The sequence below is a fragment of the Anthonomus grandis genome, chromosome 10 (genome assembly GCF_022605725.1).
Source record: "Anthonomus grandis grandis chromosome 10, icAntGran1.3, whole genome shotgun sequence".
Taxonomy (NCBI): domain Eukaryota; kingdom Metazoa; phylum Arthropoda; class Insecta; order Coleoptera; family Curculionidae; genus Anthonomus; species Anthonomus grandis.
This window is the reverse complement of record NC_065555.1, coordinates 24109461-24130927: the sequence shown is the minus strand read 5'-3', so window position 1 is coordinate 24130927 and position 21467 is coordinate 24109461. Positions and strand designations below refer to the sequence as shown.

The 21467-nt window shown below is 33.0% G+C and overlaps 1 protein-coding gene and 1 long non-coding RNA gene across 3 annotated transcripts in view; both read right to left on the bottom strand.

Annotated features, from left to right (window-relative positions):
• Positions 1 to 4663, bottom strand: part of LOC126741350 (uncharacterized) — a 34543-nt gene extending 29880 nt beyond the window's left edge. The window contains exon 1 of the long non-coding RNA XR_007662176.1: positions 4538 to 4663. This is a non-coding gene — a long non-coding RNA (uncharacterized LOC126741350). The remainder of the gene's footprint in view (positions 1 to 4537) is intronic.
• Positions 4664 to 16503: 11840 nt separating this feature from the next.
• LOC126741597 (myosin heavy chain 95F) overlaps positions 16504 to 21467 on the bottom strand; it is a 205661-nt gene continuing 200697 nt past the window's right edge. For both annotated transcript variants that reach the window (XM_050448084.1, XM_050448085.1), the window contains one exon: positions 16504 to 17241. In XM_050448084.1, coding sequence (XP_050304041.1) covers positions 17090 to 17241 — 152 coding nt within the window. In that variant the 3' untranslated portion in view covers positions 16504 to 17089. The remainder of the gene's footprint in view (positions 17242 to 21467) is intronic.

Genomic DNA, 21467 nt, shown 5'->3' with positions numbered 1-21467 from the left:
GTTTAATTAAATGCAATTAATCAAATGTATGATATTACAAAGATTCTTTATAATAACATACATTTTATTGATCAATTGAATTATCATAATTAATTTTTTAAATTTTTTCTTTTAATTTTGGTAATACTATATTTGTATGTATATTATTCTAGGGTAAAATCAAAGATATCCTGAGGACCTAAGCACTGATGATTCCACCGTTTCAAAAGCTAAATCACTTGTCACCAAATTATGGAAAAAAAAATAAAGAACAAAAAATTAAAATTCGAAGATTGCAACAAACAAATTTGCGCCAAAGAAATTGAATTAGATTTCTCAAGTCATTATTAAAATAAATGCTTTGACAAAAATGCTGCCTTTTATTAGGACCTTCCTCTAACGAAGTCCGTTAAAAAAACACATAAATAGCTCGTAAATGGTAATATTACTTATACTCAAACTCTATAATAATTAATAAAAATTTATCAGGTGTTGACGACGTCACTGGTAGAGAGTGCTTGTATCGGTGGCATCAACAATGCGATCGAGCGGTGTTGCGATGCCATTACCGTTTTCTCGTTGCTTTTTTGAAAAACACTTCATATATTAAAGCAATTATCTGGTTACAAAATTGATTTTTTTTTACATTTTTTTTTCTTAATACATATTTATAATATTGCCTATTTCATAAACTTAATAAACACACAAGTCCAATATATGAATAAACTTCTAAGCAATGCTTATATTAGCATTGGTACCGAAGTTACATTTAAAAGTAATATGTTATTGTAACAATGTGGCCATAGAATTACATATTAGCAACTTTGTTAATAGTGTAAGGATTGCTTAACCATTCTAATAAATTTATAATAAGAAACTTCTTGTTTTATTTCATAAGACAGATCATTATAGGTTTGTGTCGCTGCGTTGATTGGGTTTCTAAGGGCAATGTTTGTTCTAGCACTACTTAGTCGAATATTGTTGTTTCTTAGATTATGTGCATGTATTTCACTAGAATAAACAATAGTGTAATTTGATTTTTGTAGCTTATTAATTATTTTAAATATTAATTTTGCTTGTTCTATTTTAAGTATGTGACTAATTGAGTGGATTTTCAATATTTCAAATATGTCCCCCGCATGCATAAAATAATCAAGATTAAATAAAATCTTGAGTACTTTACTCTGCAAAATTTCAACTCTTTGAAAATTGTACTTACAACAGGTTCCCCACACTGGAATTAGGTACCGCAAGTTTGAAAGAAAGTAAGCATTATATATTTTATATTTAGCTGCGTTACTTAAGAAGTGCTTACATTTATAAAATGCTCCTGTAAAGGGAATTATCTTACTTTTTAAGTAGTCAATATGAGCGTTCCAATTAAGATTCTCATCCAGTGTAAGTCCCAAATATTTTATATTATTTACATTTTCTAAAGTCGCACCATTTAGACATATTCTAACTTGATTTATTGTCTTATTTTTCTGTTTAAATAGGATATATTTGGTTTTGTCCAAATTTATTTTAAGATTATTTTGTAGTAACCATTGACTATATTTAGTTAGATCATCATTTACCCTATTAACCAATCTATCACAATCATTATCCGAATACAATAATACAGTATCGTCAGCAAATGTATAATATTGGGCGTCTAACCCTGCTACCCGTAAACTCAGAACATACAGTGAGTACAGTAATGGTCCCAACACTGACCCCTGAGGGACACCACAGTTAAATGTTAAGATATTACTTTCTTTATTATTTACATGTACATATTGTCTTCTATTAAGTAAGTATGACCCAATCAAAGACAGTGCAGATCCCCGAAAACCCATTTCTTCCAGCTTGTTTAATAATATGTCATGATTAACTACGTCAAATGCCTTTCTTAAATCGACAAAAACTGCTATGACAATTTTGCCTTGATCTAAATTAGCTGACACATAGTTAAGGAGATCTATAGTAGCACTTAAAGTGCTGCTGTTTTTAAGAAACCCATATTGGTATAAATCGTATGAGATATATTTTTCTATAAATGACATCATCCGCCTCTTAATCACTGTTTCGATAATTTTTGAAAAGACACTTATTATAGATATAGGCCTGTAGTTATTTAATTGGGTTTTAGGACCAGATTTATCAATTGGACATACTTTAGATATTTTGAGGTCAGGAGGAAATTCGCCTATGTTGAATGCATTATTTATAAGTATGACTAGTATATTTAATATGTACTCTTTTATATTAGTTAGATCAAGTATTGTAATTTTATCATGGCCCGGAGCCGCATTTCGTTTTAGGCTTAATATTATGTTGCTTATTTCATTACTGTCTGTCGGCTCAAAAAATATACTATTATCACATTTAATCTCCTTAAAATCTTGTTTTAATATATTTTTTGTATCAGTCCGCATGTCCTCGATTATGGTCGCACCTACCTCCGTAAAATATTTGTTCAAACTGTCTGCAATTTTTTTATCATCATTTTCTAATAGACCATTAATTTCGATTTGGTTTATATTGCTTTTAGTAGAATTATTATTTAAAAACAGATTTATTGTATCCCACTGTTTTCTTGTATTTTGTGCTGCTTGGGCCCATTTGTTTTTAAAGTACGCATTTTTTAATGCTTTTATTTTATTATTTAGTGAATTTTTTAACCTTGTTAAATTTAATTTGAAGTTATTATTTTCTGGAGCTTTTTTATATTTCTTATACGCCAATTCTTTTTCTTTAATTAAAATTAATAAGTCTGGTGTTATCCAATCATTGTTTTGTCGACATTTAATTTTTTTATTAATTGTTGATTTTATTTTACAATTGCTAATTACGTTAATTAAATTTTGAAATGAATCTATATTTTCTTCTATTAGCTTATCTTGGAGTTTTTGTTTAAATTTTTGAATATTTAGTACGGGACGTTGAACAAATATTCCAGGCTTGAATTTCCTTATATTTGCGCTTATTTCTAAACAAATTTTTCTATGATCAGATAAAGAAGTATCTTCTACACTAATATCACATTCATTTTTTTTATTAGTAGTACAAATCACATGATCTATTATTGTTCTACTTTGTGAGACTCGAGTGGCGCTGGCAGGACTAATCTCATTGACAAAACAAAAATTATTTAATGCAACCATATTTTTATAGTCTTTAGTAATTATAGAGTCTTGATCTAAAAGATTAATATTAAAGTCACCTAAAATAATATGATTAGACCTATATTTACTTATCACAGATTCCAGCTTATCTAGGAACTCATTTGGTGAATACCATGGAGGTCTATAGATTGCACTCAGTTTAAGTTTATCTAGTTCTATACACACCCAGTTATAGGGTTCTGTTTGATCACTGCAGTCTATTTTGTTAAAATGCACTGTATTCTTAATGTAAATGCTCGCGCCCCCGCCCCTAGAGTCCCTGCAGGAATGAACTGCCTGATATCCATCGATATTATAAAAATGTGTTTCATTTGGATATAACCATGTTTCTACAAGAACAATGATATCGCTTGATATGCTTTTTATGCTGGCTTGGAATTCATCAAACTTATTTCGGAGACTTTGGATATTATAATAAATTATGTTAAGTTTATTTTGAGGTATAATTAGTTTTTTAAGTCGTTGGAGTCCTGCAATAGTTCAACCTTAGTATTATCATCTTTACGCAGCATAATTTTCCCATCATTAATCCATAAGTACTTGTAGTTGTTTTCTTGTTTAAATCGTTTAGCACTTTTAAAAAGATCCAGATTAAATTTGGTCAAATCATGGTTTATGTAAATTGTTTCGCGTTTATCAGTATATCGTTCTAAATCATGTGTTGTTAATGTTTTTGTTTTCTTAGCTGTCATCCACTTTTTCTTATCTTCTCCTGTTCTAAAACTAACTCTTATTGGTGATGATTTGTTGTCTTTTGAAAAACCCAACCTATAAATTTTATTTATACTGTTGGGAACTTGTGGGACATTTAATGCAGATGCTTATTTGTCGACAATTTCCTCTAGTTTCTCATTTTCCTTATATGGTATTCCTTGAATGATAACATTATTATTTAACTCTTGCTGTTCTTTATTATTTAATTGTTTTTTGATACTTTGAATTTCCTCCTTAAGCTCATTATTTATTTTTATTTGCTCCTCATACTTTTGAAATAGCTTGTTATATTTTCCATCCATTTCGTTTAGTTTCGACATAATATCTGCAATCGTGTATTCATCTTTCTTATTATCCTGCTTTTTATCTTTACATTTTTCACATTTCCATCCAGAATTTACATTTTTTTCATAGCGCATATAGGTTGTTTTAGTCATATTAAGACATGTTCTGTGATACCGAATTTCACAGACATCGCAGCAAAGAGCCTGTTCATTTTCTGCAACTTTTTTTTTACAAACGCCACAGTTCTCCGACATCACCTACGCGGTCTACAAATAACCTTTCCTATCAGGAATATTTTATTGTTCCGTCCGGCAACGTTGCGCCTCGAGAGCAATTATTTATAAACAATAGCCCACACAACTTCGAAATTATTACTAAAATTTGTAAGTTACCTTTATACACACGTTGTCTATAAACACTAAATCATCAATACACACAAGTTACACAATTTTCTAAGCCGTTTCCTCCGGATATTTCACAACTTTTTGGAACTAAAGTAAACAGTACCTCACACCATGTTGCCAGGTTCTACTACGTATTTTCATATCATATCATATATTTTCATTTCATTCGCTTCGTACTTTATTTTCATTTATTTAACATATATTGACTTCGATATAGAGTATCTTATCAAATTTATTAAAAAAAAATGCTTGATATTTTATTAAAGGGGAGCAGTAGTATTGTTTTGAGCCTTCGGAAACAACTGAAAATTTTTATGATATTATAAAGTGATTTTTGCCATTTCTATATAAGCATTTGGCATCATTGCATCAGAGATGTTGCAAGCAAACAAACCTGCCCATAGTTCCACGGCATGCTACTTCTAGCCTTTCAATGTTCTAAGATTGTCAGATTAAATGAAATTTGATTTCCCGCCTTAATTTGGCCACGCCTTTCTACCATTTTGATTGGTCCAATTAGCCACGTCAAACTGTCAAGTTAGTTACAACAGTTTCCGTTGCCAAGCGAGAGGATGCTAGCTGACTTGTCAGAAGAATTTCTATCAGTTTGTATGCAACCACCACTTCTCTATATATTTGTGTTCTGTGGTATGAAATCACCAAAATTGTTGTTGTTGTTTTGTTCAATTGATGGCTCAATTGATGTACCCTGTTCCCGAATCGACACTTTCACTATATTAAATTATCAATTACAATCGAAACTTTTCAATGCACGATGTCGCCTCCCCGGCGATGCATCCGGCCTGGTTACCGGCGTGAATAGGATCGGTTACCACCGGCAAGGGGTAGGAAAGGGTCTAGGAAAGGAACCCGTAGGATAGGAAAGGACGAGAACAACCACTGTTATGTTTGTTTTTTACTGTTATATTCACAAGTACTTGTAGAAAGAAAAAGGTCATTAGAAATATTTTCATATCTCAAAAACTAAAGGAGCTATATTCAAATTTGTATGTTTTTTTGCTGGAAATTTAAGTTTTTTTTCAAATATTTTTTTAGCATTTCATCCTACAAAAAAAACTTCAACTATTTTATTATGCAAATTTCTTAAGCTTTTTAAAAAGGTGCATATTGTTTAGATTACGTTAACCCGTCCCCTCAAAAAAAAAATCGATTATAAAACCAAAAAAAATATATTCACACACTAGATTTAACAAAATACTTAGTATAATGTACCGACCTTTTTATAGAAATTTTGTTTATTTATTATTTAGGATAGTAAAAATATAATTTTATACATATTTTCCCCTCCATCTACGTTTGACTCACTTCCACTCCCCCCAAAGGGGTAAACTTTTTAAATCTCGGAAACTATTGATGTAGGCAATTTAATTTTTTTGTGGTTGAATTAGAAACCGAGAAACCTAACTCCCCTTTAACCCAAACTAATACCACCTCCCCCCGACTCTTTTTTTTTAATAAAAAAAAACACATTTATTTATTACTTTAATAAGTACAGATTGGTATAATAAATTGCACATAAAAAACTAAAAATTACTTTACAGGTAAAAAAAAAATATTCATCATCAGAACTCTCATTTTCAAAAGAGTTGTAGTTCTCACAGAGTTCGTCCACACACATACAACTCTCCGTGCATTGAAGTTTATTTTGAACACACTTGCACTGTTTTGCGGTGCATCTATTTTTTTTGCAGGCACATGAGATTAAATTTAAAATTTCATTTGGCGCAACATTTGGTAGATCAGAGAGAACTGGTAGAAACACATTCTCTTCTTTTCGCCAGCTATACTCGGTTGGTTCTAATTCTACTTGAGTTTTTTTATGGGCATTTATCCAAATATATGCCTGTAATCGGGCTCTTCGTAAAGCTGGTAATAGTGAACTTTGGGTTGGAGGGAGCTGCTCACTTTCCAGCTGCTGTTTGTGCTGCTGATGTGAAAAATGTAAAGTGTTTCGGGAAAATGAAACTACTATGAGTTATTTGTACGGTGCCTAGATTTTCTAATAATTATTTTTCTTTGATCATATATTTATTATGAAATTAAAAATAGAGACCTGCTCGTATTCGCGAAATACGAGCTTTTTTCTTTGTTCTTATTTGCAAAAAAAAATTCAAGTTGGGGCTGGGAGTTGGGGGTTGGAGCGAGGGGTGGGTTTAAAAAAGGTTTTTAATTTGTTAGCCATTATATAATTAGGTAGGTATAATATATTGTTTGTGCCACCTTTATGTAACACCCCTTTTACCGACCAACAGCGAGTTTACATTTTGAAAATTTGTAGGGGAGGAAGTGATTTAACCCCCATTAATATACATTTCTAAAAAGCTTATGAAATTTGCAAGAACTTTTATTTTAACCTTTTTTCCGAGAAGGTCACTTGTTTTCAAAATATTTACAAAAGAAAAATGTGTAATAAATAATCATACACTATATTTTTATATATCTCATTTAGTTTTCGTGATATTGATTCAGTCAATATAACATTTGTTATGCCCCTCGCACTTGTGAAAATAACAGAGAATTTTTTTTTATTCTATCTCTATTGATATCCGAGATATTAACAATTAAAAAAATATATATTTTAGGGGTTGGGGGATGAGAGACGCGGGGGTGGGGAAGGGCAACATTATTTTTTGTAATCAGTAACTTAATACTAACTAACCTCTATATGTTGTTTGCTTTCATCACCGTTTGGCACGCGAACCACTTTTTTTCGCCCTATGCGGCTCTACTATTAGTAGTATCACAGATAAATATACACTACGCGAATATTTATTATTTATTTGTTGTGTTCTTAGATCTGTGGTAGTATCTATTGAGTATTGGATACCAAAACTAACCTTTTTCCCTCCCATTTTTTTAAGAAAATATTAAAAATGTGTAATTAAGTATATCGTTTCAATCTGGCAAATTTTTCGCTTGTTCGAACAAGTAAACGCCGCAAAAATGTGTGTAAAGGGTGTCGCCCACTAGAGCGGAGCGCGCCGGAGGGTATGGCAGCGCGCCGGAAAGTACTTTTTATAATACATTGTTCTAAATGGGAGTCCGCTCATTTGTCGGAAGAGCACCGATCGGCAGCGCAACGAAGCGACCGGAATTCTATGTTAGGTATATTTTTCCGCTGCCGTACGCTGCCGATTGCGGTGCTACGCCGCGCGCTGGCTAATGTGCGATACGTAGCGACGTAATGAAAGGTTTTTTTATGAAAAAATAAATCGAGGATGGGTTGGCAAATGATATCAGGTCAAGGCTATCCTACATATTGATTAAGATCGATCTTAGTTTCGGATCTTATACTATAACTAAATACACATTTTATTGTCAGTATGTTCTTAATCCATTATTCCTCTGTTTATCATTGCATTTTGCCAAGGAACTGTACCCTCGGGGGAAGAAAAATAATTTGCAAATATATCCCTAACAGACATATCCTCCATCGTTGCATTTCCTCCTACTCGTCGTAAATTTTGAAGATTATCATTGTTAAGGTTATTGTCAACTGATTCCAATGAAATTAAAGAAAGCCTTAAAAAATTATGTAAACAACAGGTCGCTAAAATAACTTTGTCCACATGTTCGGGGCTCATTTTTAATCTCCTTTGATAAATCCTGAATACTTGTGTCAAAATTCCAAAAACATTTTCAGATAACCTTCTGGCTCGGCTCAAGCGATAATTAAAAGTTTTTTTTGATATATTGTCTTTAATTTGTGAACCAGGAAACGGTCGCAATGAATGCTTGTTTAGAGGGAATGCTTCATCGCCTACAATTACGTGAGGCACAATGATATTGGTTCCTGGAAGACTTTTATCAGGAGGTATATTAAAAGAGTTCTGCAACAGTGCTTTTCCCATATTAGGAGAAGCAAATATTCCTCCATCACTGTTCTTTCTATAGGCACCTACATCTACACATATAAAACGATAATTGGCATCTACTAATGCCAGTAGAATGACACTAAACGTCTTTTTGTAGTTAAAATATAGCGAACCATTATTGGCAGGTGCTTCAATAATAACATGTTTGCCGTCGATGGCACCGATGCAATTGGGGAAATTCCATAGTTCGTAAAAGTCTTTTTCAACCATTTTCCATGTTTCCTTTATTGGGTTTGGCATGACAATATTGCGTACTTTAGTCCAAATTATGTCACAAGTTGAATATACAATTTCTCTAACAGTGCTTTCTCCTAAGCGATACGAAAATGCAATTGATCTAAATGAATCTCCTGTAGCCAAGAATCTGAAAAGAAAATTTTTATATTTCAGCTTCAAAATGTAAAGATAAATGGAAAAAACTAAGAGACAATTTTCGCAAAGCCATTAAAGGTCGTAAAACAAAGAGTGGGGATGCTGCAAAAAAAAATAGGCCCTGGAAGCTTGAACAACAGATGTCTTTCCTTCTTCCACATATCACTAAAAGACCTCAAACCTCAAACATACAAATAACAGAGGAAGAAACTGGAAATTCAAGTGAAGAGGATTCTTACTCCAATATAAGTTCACCACCGCCCACTCCATCGACTACATCGACCTCATCAGCCCCTAAGAAAAAAATACAGAAATGTCGGAAAATGGAAAGTTTTTAAAGCTGTTAATGAAGCTGAATTAGCAGCTTTATCTGAAAGACACCTTGTATAATCAAATAGAGCTAAATATCCACCATATCCACTCTCATCTTTATCACGAACATCTCGTCAGCATTCAAATAACTTTCAAGATTCTGTGCTATTCGCAATACCTCAAACATCACCAGACATAAACCATCAATACTATTCCTACACTCAACCATCATCATCATGTCAACAGACACAGGCCCCACAATTTTCCGAGTATCTTACCAATTTACATAATTTAGATGATTCACACTAATTGCCTGAACACTTATAAAAATAATTAGGAAAACTTTTAATTTTATTTTTTTATTATAATTTAGAAAATGTATTTTTTGAGTTTTTTTGCATATTAGACGTGTACTTTTTTTGTAATATTTTTTGTATGAGAATCAACATTTATACTATGTTATTTATACAACAATTATTTTAGAAGGTTGCCTTTAACTTGCTTTAATTATCTGTTAAATTAAAGTTTTACTTTTTTTTCTATTAAACCACTTAAATTACCTATTTTTTAATGTAATTAACCTTAAGCATACAGCTAACCTTTCTTCTGGACCTATAGCTTGACGAAATGACGTATTTTGTCTTTCTATTTCTGGTTTTAGGTAACCTAATAATTTCATGAATTGTCCATGCGTCATTCGGAAATACTGATGAAATTTAAATTCGTCTTCTATTAGATCAGGAAATAAAGTATAGAATTCACCCTCAGTCTTACGTTTTTTACATATATTATGTATCCACATTTTCTTTTTCTTTTTTGTTTTTTTTCTGCTTCTTCGCACAAAGCAGAAATTATAAATACCTCTTCCTCATCGGAGGACAGCATTGTACAAACTGAAGAAACTCAGCTAGCCGCTCCGCGTCGCTTCGGTTTAGCGCGCTCTATGTGCGTATGGGCAAGAAAATGCGCTCCGCCGCGCTGCCATGCACTCCGGCACGCTCCGCTCTAGTGGGCGACACCCTTTAAGCTAGCGTCCGTTCGAAATCCAGCAAAACGCGAACGCAGCATATGTTGTTTACCAGCAACCTACTCATAGTCCGCGCCCGCTGTTATTTAATCGATATAATGCCCGTGAAATTTTCAAGGAATTTTAATTATTTTTTGTCCAGATATTAACTATTAACAATCAATAAGTAAATCGAATTACGGTGGTTACAAACTGAGTTTTTTTGTGAATTAATTAAAAGTCAAATGAAAAAGACTCTAGCAGAGAAGCCTCTCCTCTAGGTACATGAAAACAGTTCGTGTATCGTGCCTAGATCAAAATATTTCGGAGTTAAAATAAATGAAATAGCCTTTCGCTCGGATCTCGGGATGGAGGGTCCATCAGGTGTGAAACATTTAAGAGTGGGTCTATGGAATATAAAAGGTCTAACCACGAACATAAAAGCATGCACCTGAAAACTCAGAATCCCCATGCCGCGTAGAGTTTGGCGCTATAGATTAGCCAACTGAAGATATTTGAAACAGTTCCTCTCTTCGTTTTCCTGGAATGATGTCTGTTTCATCAGGACCAATCCAATGATTCTTCAGCGTGTGCAAGCAAAATTTCAGAGGTGATTTTTGATGGATTTTTGAAGTGATTTTTGCTTGTATTCCGAACACTTTAAAAAGCTCTTAAACAGCAAACCGTGGTTCGATAGAAGTTGTACGAAGGCAGTCAACAACAAAAATACTACTTATTGCAAATAACACCAAGACAATTTTGTTGCCCTAAGAAATGCGTGCAAGCAGATGATCGATATTTGTAAAGAAAAATATAATGAGAAAGTGAAGAACAAACTCCTCAATTGCCCAAATGGATCCAGCAGATTTCTAGTCTGTAACAAAAGAACAAGGTTTCTATGAATCAAAAATTCCACTTGACTAGGAAAGATGATTCCATTGCGGTCATTGTAAAGGAAAAGGCTGGTTTGCTGGGTCAGAAGTTCGCATCAGCTCTACCGTAGACCCACAAGGCAAAACACCGCCGACTTTGCCAAGAAAGGCTTCTTCGATGCCAGAAATAGTCTTCCATCATAGAGATCTTAAAAAAATTCTCAAACTTAAACACTAACAAGGCCTACTGGCGTTATTTCATCGCACACTTTTTAAATATTATTGTATTAAAAAGTGTATTTTTTTTAATACAATAATATATATTGTATTAGAAAGCAGAGTAAATATTTACGATGGATATTTTAAGGGCATTCGATAGAATTTGGCATCAAAACCTCTTAAACAAACTGTATTTTTATAGTTTGTCACCAACTCTCGTTGCTTGGCTTGGAAGCTTCCTCGAGAACATATCGATCCAGGTTGTCGTTGATGGACACACCTCTTACCACCAAATTACCACTCGTGTCCCTTAGGGATGCATCTTATCCCTACCCTCTTCCTGTTATATATCAACGACTGTCTCGACAAAATTTGTAATTGAATTTACAGCTTTGCTAATGACAGCACATTAGTATATTTCTTCAAGTCACCCAACCCAATGACTTCAGCTGACAGCCAGTGGCATAGGCGTTGTCAGGTAACAACTAATGCCGACCTTAACATCATTTTTAAGTGGGATGAGTTTAACGCAGTATTATCTGTATTTACAAAGAAGGCTGTCTTTGCCGCCTCAAGCCTTATTATGTCCGGACTTACTTTGCCGCTGTCTTCCTCAGTTCGCTTGTTAGGTGCGGAGAATCAACTGCCAAGGCACGTCTTTCCTGAACATTATAACTTGCTAAACTAAAAGAACGATTACCTTCGTAGCAGTGGCGCTAGTCTTACCAGAGGCGGCTTACCATTTTGTGCCAGTATATTCTGTAAAAAAAGGACGAAGATGATTACCGAAACTTCCTGGAATGAGTAATACAAAGTGCTGGAAGCTATCAACGATGTTCTTTACAATACAAAAGACGCCGAGGGATAAAGCTCAAGTACTTCAACTGACTGGCTCCTTATTGTGAAGTGCAACAAGACCTGTTTACTGCTCCAGCTGAGTATGCTCTGGCACATGTGTAGCTGGAGGATGTCTGGAGTAATAGCTGAGGTTTTCCGTAGAAAGTGATTGTATTATATAGGCAACGCCGCGAATACCAGCTGTTCTTCGTCATTCCAAAATGAGGCAAGTGGACACATCGAACGAAATCTGTAGAGACGCGTAAAAGTTTAGCGAATCTTCAGGAACAGTGGGCTGCTGAGTATATAAGGAGCCGCGTCGCTGCTGGGAGGCCAGTTGTCACACAGTTGGGAATATTGAGGCGACATTTAAATCATACATAAATAGTAGTAAATAAATATTTCTAGTAGTCTTAGATTAATTCCAAAAATCTCATCCATTCTTCTCTAATTAAGTCTTAGATTAGTTGACTATTTTTGTGCGTGCATCGAGTATTTTAATTCACTTCACGAATGGTAAAAGCGGTACAATAGGGATAAAATTATTATACCCTTAAATTCGCCAGATTTTCATGTAATTTGTTTCTTCCTCTAAGCTCCTCGTTGCCAGATTTCCATGTCCGAGATATAGCCGCTAACTCCGCTTATTTGCCCACCCTCTATATAGGAATGAAAATGCTAAGTATCTGATTAAATTTTATTTCATACTTTTGTAATAAATGACATCTAATACTGTAAAGCTTATTTTGATTCCAATTAGTACCTACCTAATCATCTTCACAACATGAAATAAATTAAAAGACAACAATAGTTATCACAACTGTAGTTATCATTTAACAATTTTTTTTAGAAATAATACCGGGTTTTCCATCAACACACAAGCACACTCTCCTCTAAATCATCATCATCCAAGTTTTTAAACATCCTTTTTCACACAATCGAGAATGAACTTTCTGAAATAATTTTTTCCCTGCCGATATCTGTTCCGCAACAATCAGCATAAAACCGTCTTGCTTCGGCGCAATTGCAGTTTGCGAGCCCTTACATCAATTGCATATAGTAAGACATTCCTTGATTTGAGTAAATCATGTTTACAATGTATTTAAAATTTACGAAACGCGAACACAATTTACTTATAACAACCCTAAACCTGTAAAATAATAAATCACGTCGACTCTTATAATTTAAATTCAGTTTTCAAGGCTAACTTATTTTCTATAATGTCAATTTAAGAACGGGCACCTTGAACCTAAGTCATATCTATACGGCAACCTTTTAAATAAATATAGTAACTATAACTAACTATAGCATTTAAATAATTAAACCTTATAATGTAAGGGTAATTCATTCCTTATAATTTCAATATAAATATTTTACATTATACAGGGTGTTATAAAATTCGGTGCACATATTTTTGGAACGTATTGATAGAGTCAAAATAAGACTTTTTTCCTATAAACATGTATCCTAAAATGCTCCCCCTCAGAGCTATAGCCCCCACAAATTGAATGATGAAAATCAATTTTTTGAAATCGTGGCTACAGTTATGCGTCAAATCACCTGGAAATTTTCCTGAAAGTCCCCGTTTTTTGGGGGTCTTTTTCATTTTCTGTCCCAAAAATTATGTAAGTTCAATTTTAGGGAAAGATTCAGGGAGATTTATCCTTCCGGTAACCCGTATTATTAAAAATCTAGCAACACCTAAATCCAGTTAAATAAAGGGGAGGAGAAAGTAAACTCAAAGTCCAAGTCTCATAATCAAGCGTCTATTTAAAGGTTACGAGAAAAGGTTAAATCCAGTTAGCTATGAAAAAATCTAAAATTTCGGTTTCTTGCATCTTTTAGATAGATTTAGCCATTTTTGAGAAAATCGCTGATAAATGAAAGAGGAGCATTATTAGACCCGATTAAACTATCATGTTAGAAAAAAACGAAGTTGGCCGTGACTGCTTTAATTTTGTCAAGTCAAATTAATTGTAACGAAAAAATGCAAGACCATAATTTTAGATTTTTTGATTGGTAACTAAATATTTCTTAGTTTTTTAGAAACGTAAGATATGAGGTAAGCCCTCCGGAATCTGAGTTTACACCATTTTTGGGACGGAAAATGTTAAAAGCTCAAAAAAATTACTTGATTAAATATTCAAAAGATGTTACTACTGAATAACTGTAGTAGTGTTCCAAATAATCGATTTTCTTCAAGCAATTTGCGCGGGCTGTAGCTCTGAGGGGATGCTATTTAGGACACATGTTTATAGGAAAAAAAAAATAAAAATATTTGAACCAAATTTTGTAACACCATGTATTTATGTTTTGACTCGGTGCGTAAAAAAAATAATTCGCTATATAGTAACTAGTATTAGGAACTATAGTATTAGGAACTATAGAGTAGTAATAAGATCGGACATTTAAGACTGCTGCATCCATCTTGCAAACAAATTTTGAATTGCTAAAGTCGAATAAGTGGATTAGAACTTACACCGATTTTAATGATTACACTGTCAATAGCTATCCTATCCACCCCTACTATTATATACTACACCTATCGTTCGTAGGCCAATGAGCCTTAAACCAAAATGATATACAGACATGATCATTCTAACTTCGCCTATAGGAACTATATATATCGCGGTAGGTCTGGCAACGTTGTGACAACATACTCGAAGCAGCGGACCCCGCCGAAGCCCGAAACCACAGAACACAAAGAGGAAAATCCTTGGTCTGTTTTCTGTGCACTGCTCTGTGGCAAATTAAAAAAAAATTGTTTTGTTTGAGTCTTTGCTGCTGCCTGTCCTGACAGCAAAAAATAAACTAAAAACTGACTGCAATAATGTTATAAATATAAATTAACGAAATATTAATTTAATAATAAATAAATTAAGTTAATTTCATAATATTAAATAAAATTAAAATTATCTTATGTCAGGTTCAAAAAGGCCACCCTGTTTAGCAGTGCAGTACGTCAATCAATCGTAAAACGATCTTTTCGTGTTCGACAACATTTCAATGGAGATAGTAGTATTAAATGCTTGCCTAATTTTAACACAAAGCTCCTCTAAATTAGTAGCCCGTTCATTTTCGTGCCTATAAATTTGTTTTTTTAGGTATCCCCAAAGAAAAAAATCATTGGGGGCTAAAAAACTTGTTCTAAATTGATATTGAGCCCTCGAATAGCAGGAAGAACTTCATCCCTCAAAAGATTAAGGTATTTGTTGGCATTAAGGTTTCCATCGATAAAAAAGTGCCTATAATTGAGTCACCTAAAATACTAGCCCATACATTAACCTTTTGAGGGCATTGTGTACGTGTTGGTATGCTTATGTGCCTATTTTCCCTCGATTAACCCACTGTAATGAACGGATTATGTTTACCGCAAATAGAGAAAGAGGACTCATCTGAAAACAAAATGTTACTAATAAACATTTCGTCCCGATTTGCCTTTTCCAATACTTCATGGCAAAACTCCATCCGTCTCTCATGGTCCTGTGGGAAAATTTGTTGGGTTTTTTGCAACTTATAGCACTTGTATTTATTTCATTTTAAAATTCTTCTAACCCTTAAAGGCTCAATACCCGTTTCTTTGGCAATGGTTGTACTATTGCAAGGAAAGTTCATTTCAGCAACAGCACAAACATTAACCTCTCGAAGCTCTCTTTCTTCGCCTAGCGGTCTAACAACAGGCGGTTGCTCATTGGTGAGCATTTCCTGTAATTTTTCAAGCACCCAAAGGTCTCAAACCTATGCATAATTGCAAAAACTGTGCTGCGTAAGGGAATGGGCCGGTTTTCGAACGTGAATGCAATTCTGCCTGATATTTCATTGACAGAACTGCCGGTATAATACCACTTAATAATTGGCCTTTTTTCCTCAAGAGAACACATTTTAACAAGAAAATAGCGAGCGGTTTTAAATTTAATCTTTGCTAATTAAGCAGGAAGCTAGAAATAAAAATAACGTTAAACGTTTAAAATGCAATCTCATATTGGCGGTGCAGTGTGGTGGGGATAAGAATTGTCTCGTTTTTCGATGAACGAGCGGAGAAATATCAGTGTTGCCAAACGTATTAATTTGGAAAGGGCATGTATTGTGCCCTCTGTCTGTCTCATGCGGACTCCTTATGTCCCCTCTCGCTTACGCTCATAGACTATTTCCTATAGGCGAGGTTTGAATGATTATATCTGTATATGCTTTCTAGCAGTACTATCAAAAGTATAGATTAATATACAAGTTTTCGGAAAAAAGACGTTTTTCTTATTTGATTTTTAGGTATGCTCTCTAGCAGTGGATGAAATACGGAACTTGAAAATAGTTTCCAGAATTTTCTCATAGCCACCTTTATAATAATTAAAAAAAAACATTGTTGCCATATTTCCATGTCTGAGATATAGCCACTTACCTCGCTTATTTGCCCACGCTGTATATAGAAATGAAAATGCTAAGTATCTGATTAAATTTTATTTCATACTTTTGCAATAAATGACATTTAATACTGTAAAGCTTATTTTGATTCCAATTAGTACCTAATCATCTTCACAACATGAAATAAATTATATAGTACTTTCATAAAGACTATTAACAAACTCTAACTGTTTAGACTTATTTCATAAAATCAAAAAATTAATAAAGATTCTTACATATCTAAACAATAATACCGTTAAAGTAAAGGTAGTAATTTTAACAATCGTTCTCACAACTGTAGTTATCATTTAACAATTTTTTTAACTTGTTTACCAGATTTCCTATAATGTACTTAAATGCATATATTATTATAAATAACAATTTTAAGGTCTTATTAAGTTCTTATTTCCAAAGCTTTTACTTTTACTTTTACCACCAGCAATTTCGATTAAATTAACTTTTTAATACTGAGAAATAAGAAAAGTTGATTTCTTTCTACAGTAATTCCAAATAATTAAAGTTTAAGTAGAAGTTAAATCTATATACCAAACTATAAACCAAAATACCAAAAGCAAAAAGGACAAAACATTAAAAAAAAATGTTTTTCAATTTGGAACTATAAAATTATTTATTGCTTTCTATCCCCTGGCCGAACGTAAGTTCCTCCGCCGTTCTTCTCCCATTCCTTGTTGAACTCATTTTCTAAAATTTCTGCTCCTCTTTTTCTTGTAAGCCCGGTCTCCTCTAAGGAAAGTTCGCACATCTGCATATCGTCCTTTCCTAAAAAAAATATTAAAATTTATAATTGAGCCCTATTATAAGAAATATATAATTATTAAGGTAGATCTTAGGGTAAGAATATAATGAAAGTAGACGTCTTTGTCACTTTTGCTATTTATTGGTAACATATAGAAACAAAATTGTGTACGTTTGTTAATGGTTTGGACTTCAATTTGAATTTTAAAAGAACTTCTTAGTTTCCTAAATTTTTTTAGTTAAAGTACGTCAAATTGTATTTAAAGTAAAAAAACTGAAAAGAAAAACACAGTTATAACACATAACTTTTTATGGCTTGTCATAACACCTATGTTTCACTTTATCAATATTGTATTACGCCAAATAATGCTTTGTCATTATTTTATATAGTATAACTATAGGTTGCATACTATAAATATAGCCAGTAATTTAGTAAATAAAATCAACTCAACAATATTGTGAAATATATATTTTTTTAAAGCCTTCAATCAATCAATCACATGCTTTATTGTCAAAAAATTACAAAATTTTGTAGACAAAGCTAATAAAAAAAAACATATAAAAACAAAATAATTACATGCAAAACTGTACAAAAACAATGTACCGGGTCAATATACATCATGATGTATAAAATGTCAATAAAAATAAACACAATAGTCAATAACAGTAAATTAATTAAATACAGAATGAAAGTGCAATTTATTTACTAAAAAAAACACTAATATATTCTCTATTTTAAGATATAAAAAGAGCCACTGTGTGTGTGATACCCAAAAAGTTATCCTAGAAAAAAATCCTCCACTGAGTACAAGGCTTTTTCCAGAAAGTACGCCTTCAAAGCATTATGAAATCGAGGAAAAGAAGTAATTGATTTAATTTCCAAAGGCAAATGATTATGCATCTTTTTGGTTCTGTATAGAATAGAGCTTTTTACTAACTCGGACCGAGGGGTTTGCAGATAAAGATCATGCACTGCGTTGCGAAGTGAATAATTGTGAGACGGCCTACTTGGCATTTCTGACTTATGTTTGCGTACTAAGCAAATAGATTCCAATATGAATAAAGAGGGAAGAGTAAGTATCTTGTATTTTTTAAAGATTTATTGACAGTGAGCTCTGCTATTAAGTCCAAGCAGATACCGAACTGCTCTCTTTTGGAGTTTAAAGATGCGCTCAAATTGAATCACACCGCATGTGCCCCAGAATGGAAGAGCGTAACGTAGATGTGATTTAAAAAGGGCATAATAAACTGTTCTTGATGTTTGAAAACTTAAATCCCTGGAAACTGATCTTAAGGAAAAACATGCTGAACTTAAATTTTTTATATAAAGCATCAATATGCAAGTCCCATTTTAGGGAGTAGTCAACATTAAGTCCCATGAACTTCACAGATTCAACGACGTCCAAACTGGTGTTGTTAAGTACAAAGGGTTGAATAGTAGTTTTATATGATAAGACTTTAGTTTTTGAAACATTTAGGAACAGAAGATTAGAATCGCACCACGATTTAATGGTAATTAAATCGTGCAGTCATTAGAAATAGTATTTTATTTCATTTATTGCAGTTTGAAGCTCTGTTGATACAATGGGGGTAAAAAAGAAGCTGTGTAAATTTTCATTTGGGAGATATGAACGAGGATCGTGAGAAGGTGTTGGTAGCCATTAGATTTTTAGCTACATTAACAAAGTAGTGATTAAGGTCCTCAGGTGAAGTAGGGATAGTGCTAGATGAAGAAGTCTTATTTCTTAATTTATTTACAATATACCATGTTTCTTTGGCAACATTACTTGATTCGATCATCCTTTTATTATAATAAATATCTTTTGCAGCTTTTATAGTCTTATGGTACATTTTTCTATAAAGCTTGACATAGTTATGAAAAAATACGCTGTCTGTAAATTTTTCCAGGTGTGATAATGAGCGCATGTTTTTTGCAGAAACACGTTAGCCTTTAGTGGCTTATTATGTTTAATTTTTATAGGTCTAAGAGGAAACGACTTATCTGCAATACTTGATCTGCATCACTATCTATATCGTCAGAAAGAAAATCCCAATTAGCCGTTTGGCATAAGTTCTTGAATCGAAAGAAATTATTTTTGCCAAAAACACGGCCTAATTAACGTGTTTTTGCCTTTGGAATTTATGGAAAATTTAGTTAATGCAGCTTCATGATCAGAAAATCCGTAATTAAAAACCGTACAATCTACGAATTCAGGAGCAAAAGATGACACGACATAGTCGATGGTACTTATAGAACTATTTCTAGTTATTCTGGTAGGAAAGTTAATATGCATTACTATACCCATTGAGACGAAAATAGAGTGAAGACATTCTTGAGCAGCACACACACTGGAAAAATCAATATTAAGGTCGCCACACAAAATTAATTTACCTTTTAAGGGCAAGGATTCTAGCAAGCTTAGTAGTTTTTGAAGGAAAGTCTGTAAGTCAGCGTCAGGTGTTCTATATACACAAATAATATAGAGGTCGTATGTATTATGGTAAACTATGGAAAATTCAGATAACTGATAAAAAGTTATCAAACTTAGTTACCGGTGAAAAATCGTTGATTATAGACATAATCATAGTGCCCCATGAGATAAATTAGTTCTATTAAATCTTGCTATTGTAGTGTATTTTGAACAAAAACAGGTTCATCAATGTTTAGCCAGTGTTCGGTTATAGCAACCATTTCTGGAAAATTTAGCTCTTCTATTAAAAGAAATAATTCATTAGTTTTGTGTCTTAAGGACTGAATGTTAAGAAGAAATACGCTAAGCTTGCTATTATCCGATTTATCAGTGCACTACTGGAGGAGTCATCCGTGGTCATCCTTTTCCGTGGAACCGTAACTTAACATTTATGTTGTTTAGCCACACAAACAAATCAAGCCAAGCCAAATAAGCTTTATTGTATCAAGAAAAATAATTACTTTAAACAAAGCTTTAGAAACTAAATTAACCAAACAAAAGGTTTGAGACTGCCGGCCATCAGTGAGAAAACATTTGTTTTTTTTTTAATTTTTTTTTCTTATTGAAGTAATTTTAAAGCAATTTTAAATATCATTTATGAACACCTATAAACCTGATCATATTAAATAAAAATAAATTAAAAAAAAAAAAAATTATTGTTAATCTTACAAAAAAAAATGTTTTACTCCCCTTACCGCATAGTGGGTCGTATATGGCACAATTACTGTTCCTAAGCCTCATCCTTATAAAGCAAATCTCAATCTAAAGTATTTATGCATGATATGTTCATATATGGCACAAATTTCATATAACCGGTCATGTGACGCCATCTCAATACAGCAAGTTGAAGTTTTATGAAATTTTGAATGGCCGTTGTATTGCCAGGTGCTTCTAAGAATAGTGAAATTTGATCTTTAATCATCGGAGTTTCTATTGAATATTTTTATTCAAAAAAAAATATCCACAATAAAGGTGAGGCCTTTAAGAAAGTGATCCCGTAAGTATTTCCTTATATTTTGGTATTTTTTTACTAAAAAATTGTTTGTGCCATATTTTGTGCAAAACTGTCATGGAAATATATGGGACAACATGCTTTCTGAAATAAGTAGGATTTTAATTTTCCTGGTATTTTAGAAAAATGGATCCGAAAAACTTCTATGGCTCAAAAAAACTTGTGGTTATGGATATACCTGATGGTAGTGCAGGCGAAGGACTATCAGATGATGATATTCCTGCTATTATATTAGCCCCAGAGTCAGACTCTGAAGACGATACAATAGAAAATATTAAATTAAAAATGGTTATCCCAGAAACAGATTCAGACAGCGAAGATAATATTTCCTTGAACGAATTACGGCGTAGTCTAATAAAGAATAGAGGTAAAAATTATCCAACTTGGAAGCGAGGTCATTTGGTAACATATAAAATTTCTCGGTTCTACTAACCTGCCACCTGAATTGCAGCAAGCAGATTCCCCTTACGCATTTTTCAATTTTTTTTTGAACAGATGAAATCATCAATGGTATAGTTTAACAAACTATATTATATTTAGTAGAAAAAAGACCTCAAAAACCTTTAGATCTTACTGAAAATGAGCTAGAACAGTTCATACGAACCTGTATTTATATGCCAATAGTGCAATTGAAAAAACGCTAGAAGTTATTGGAACTCCAGCCTGAGTCACCAATTTTAATATCAGATGTTATGTCGTGTAACAGATGGGAGGAAATAAAACGTTTTTTACATTTCGCGAACAATAGCGATACTATTGCTGCTGAT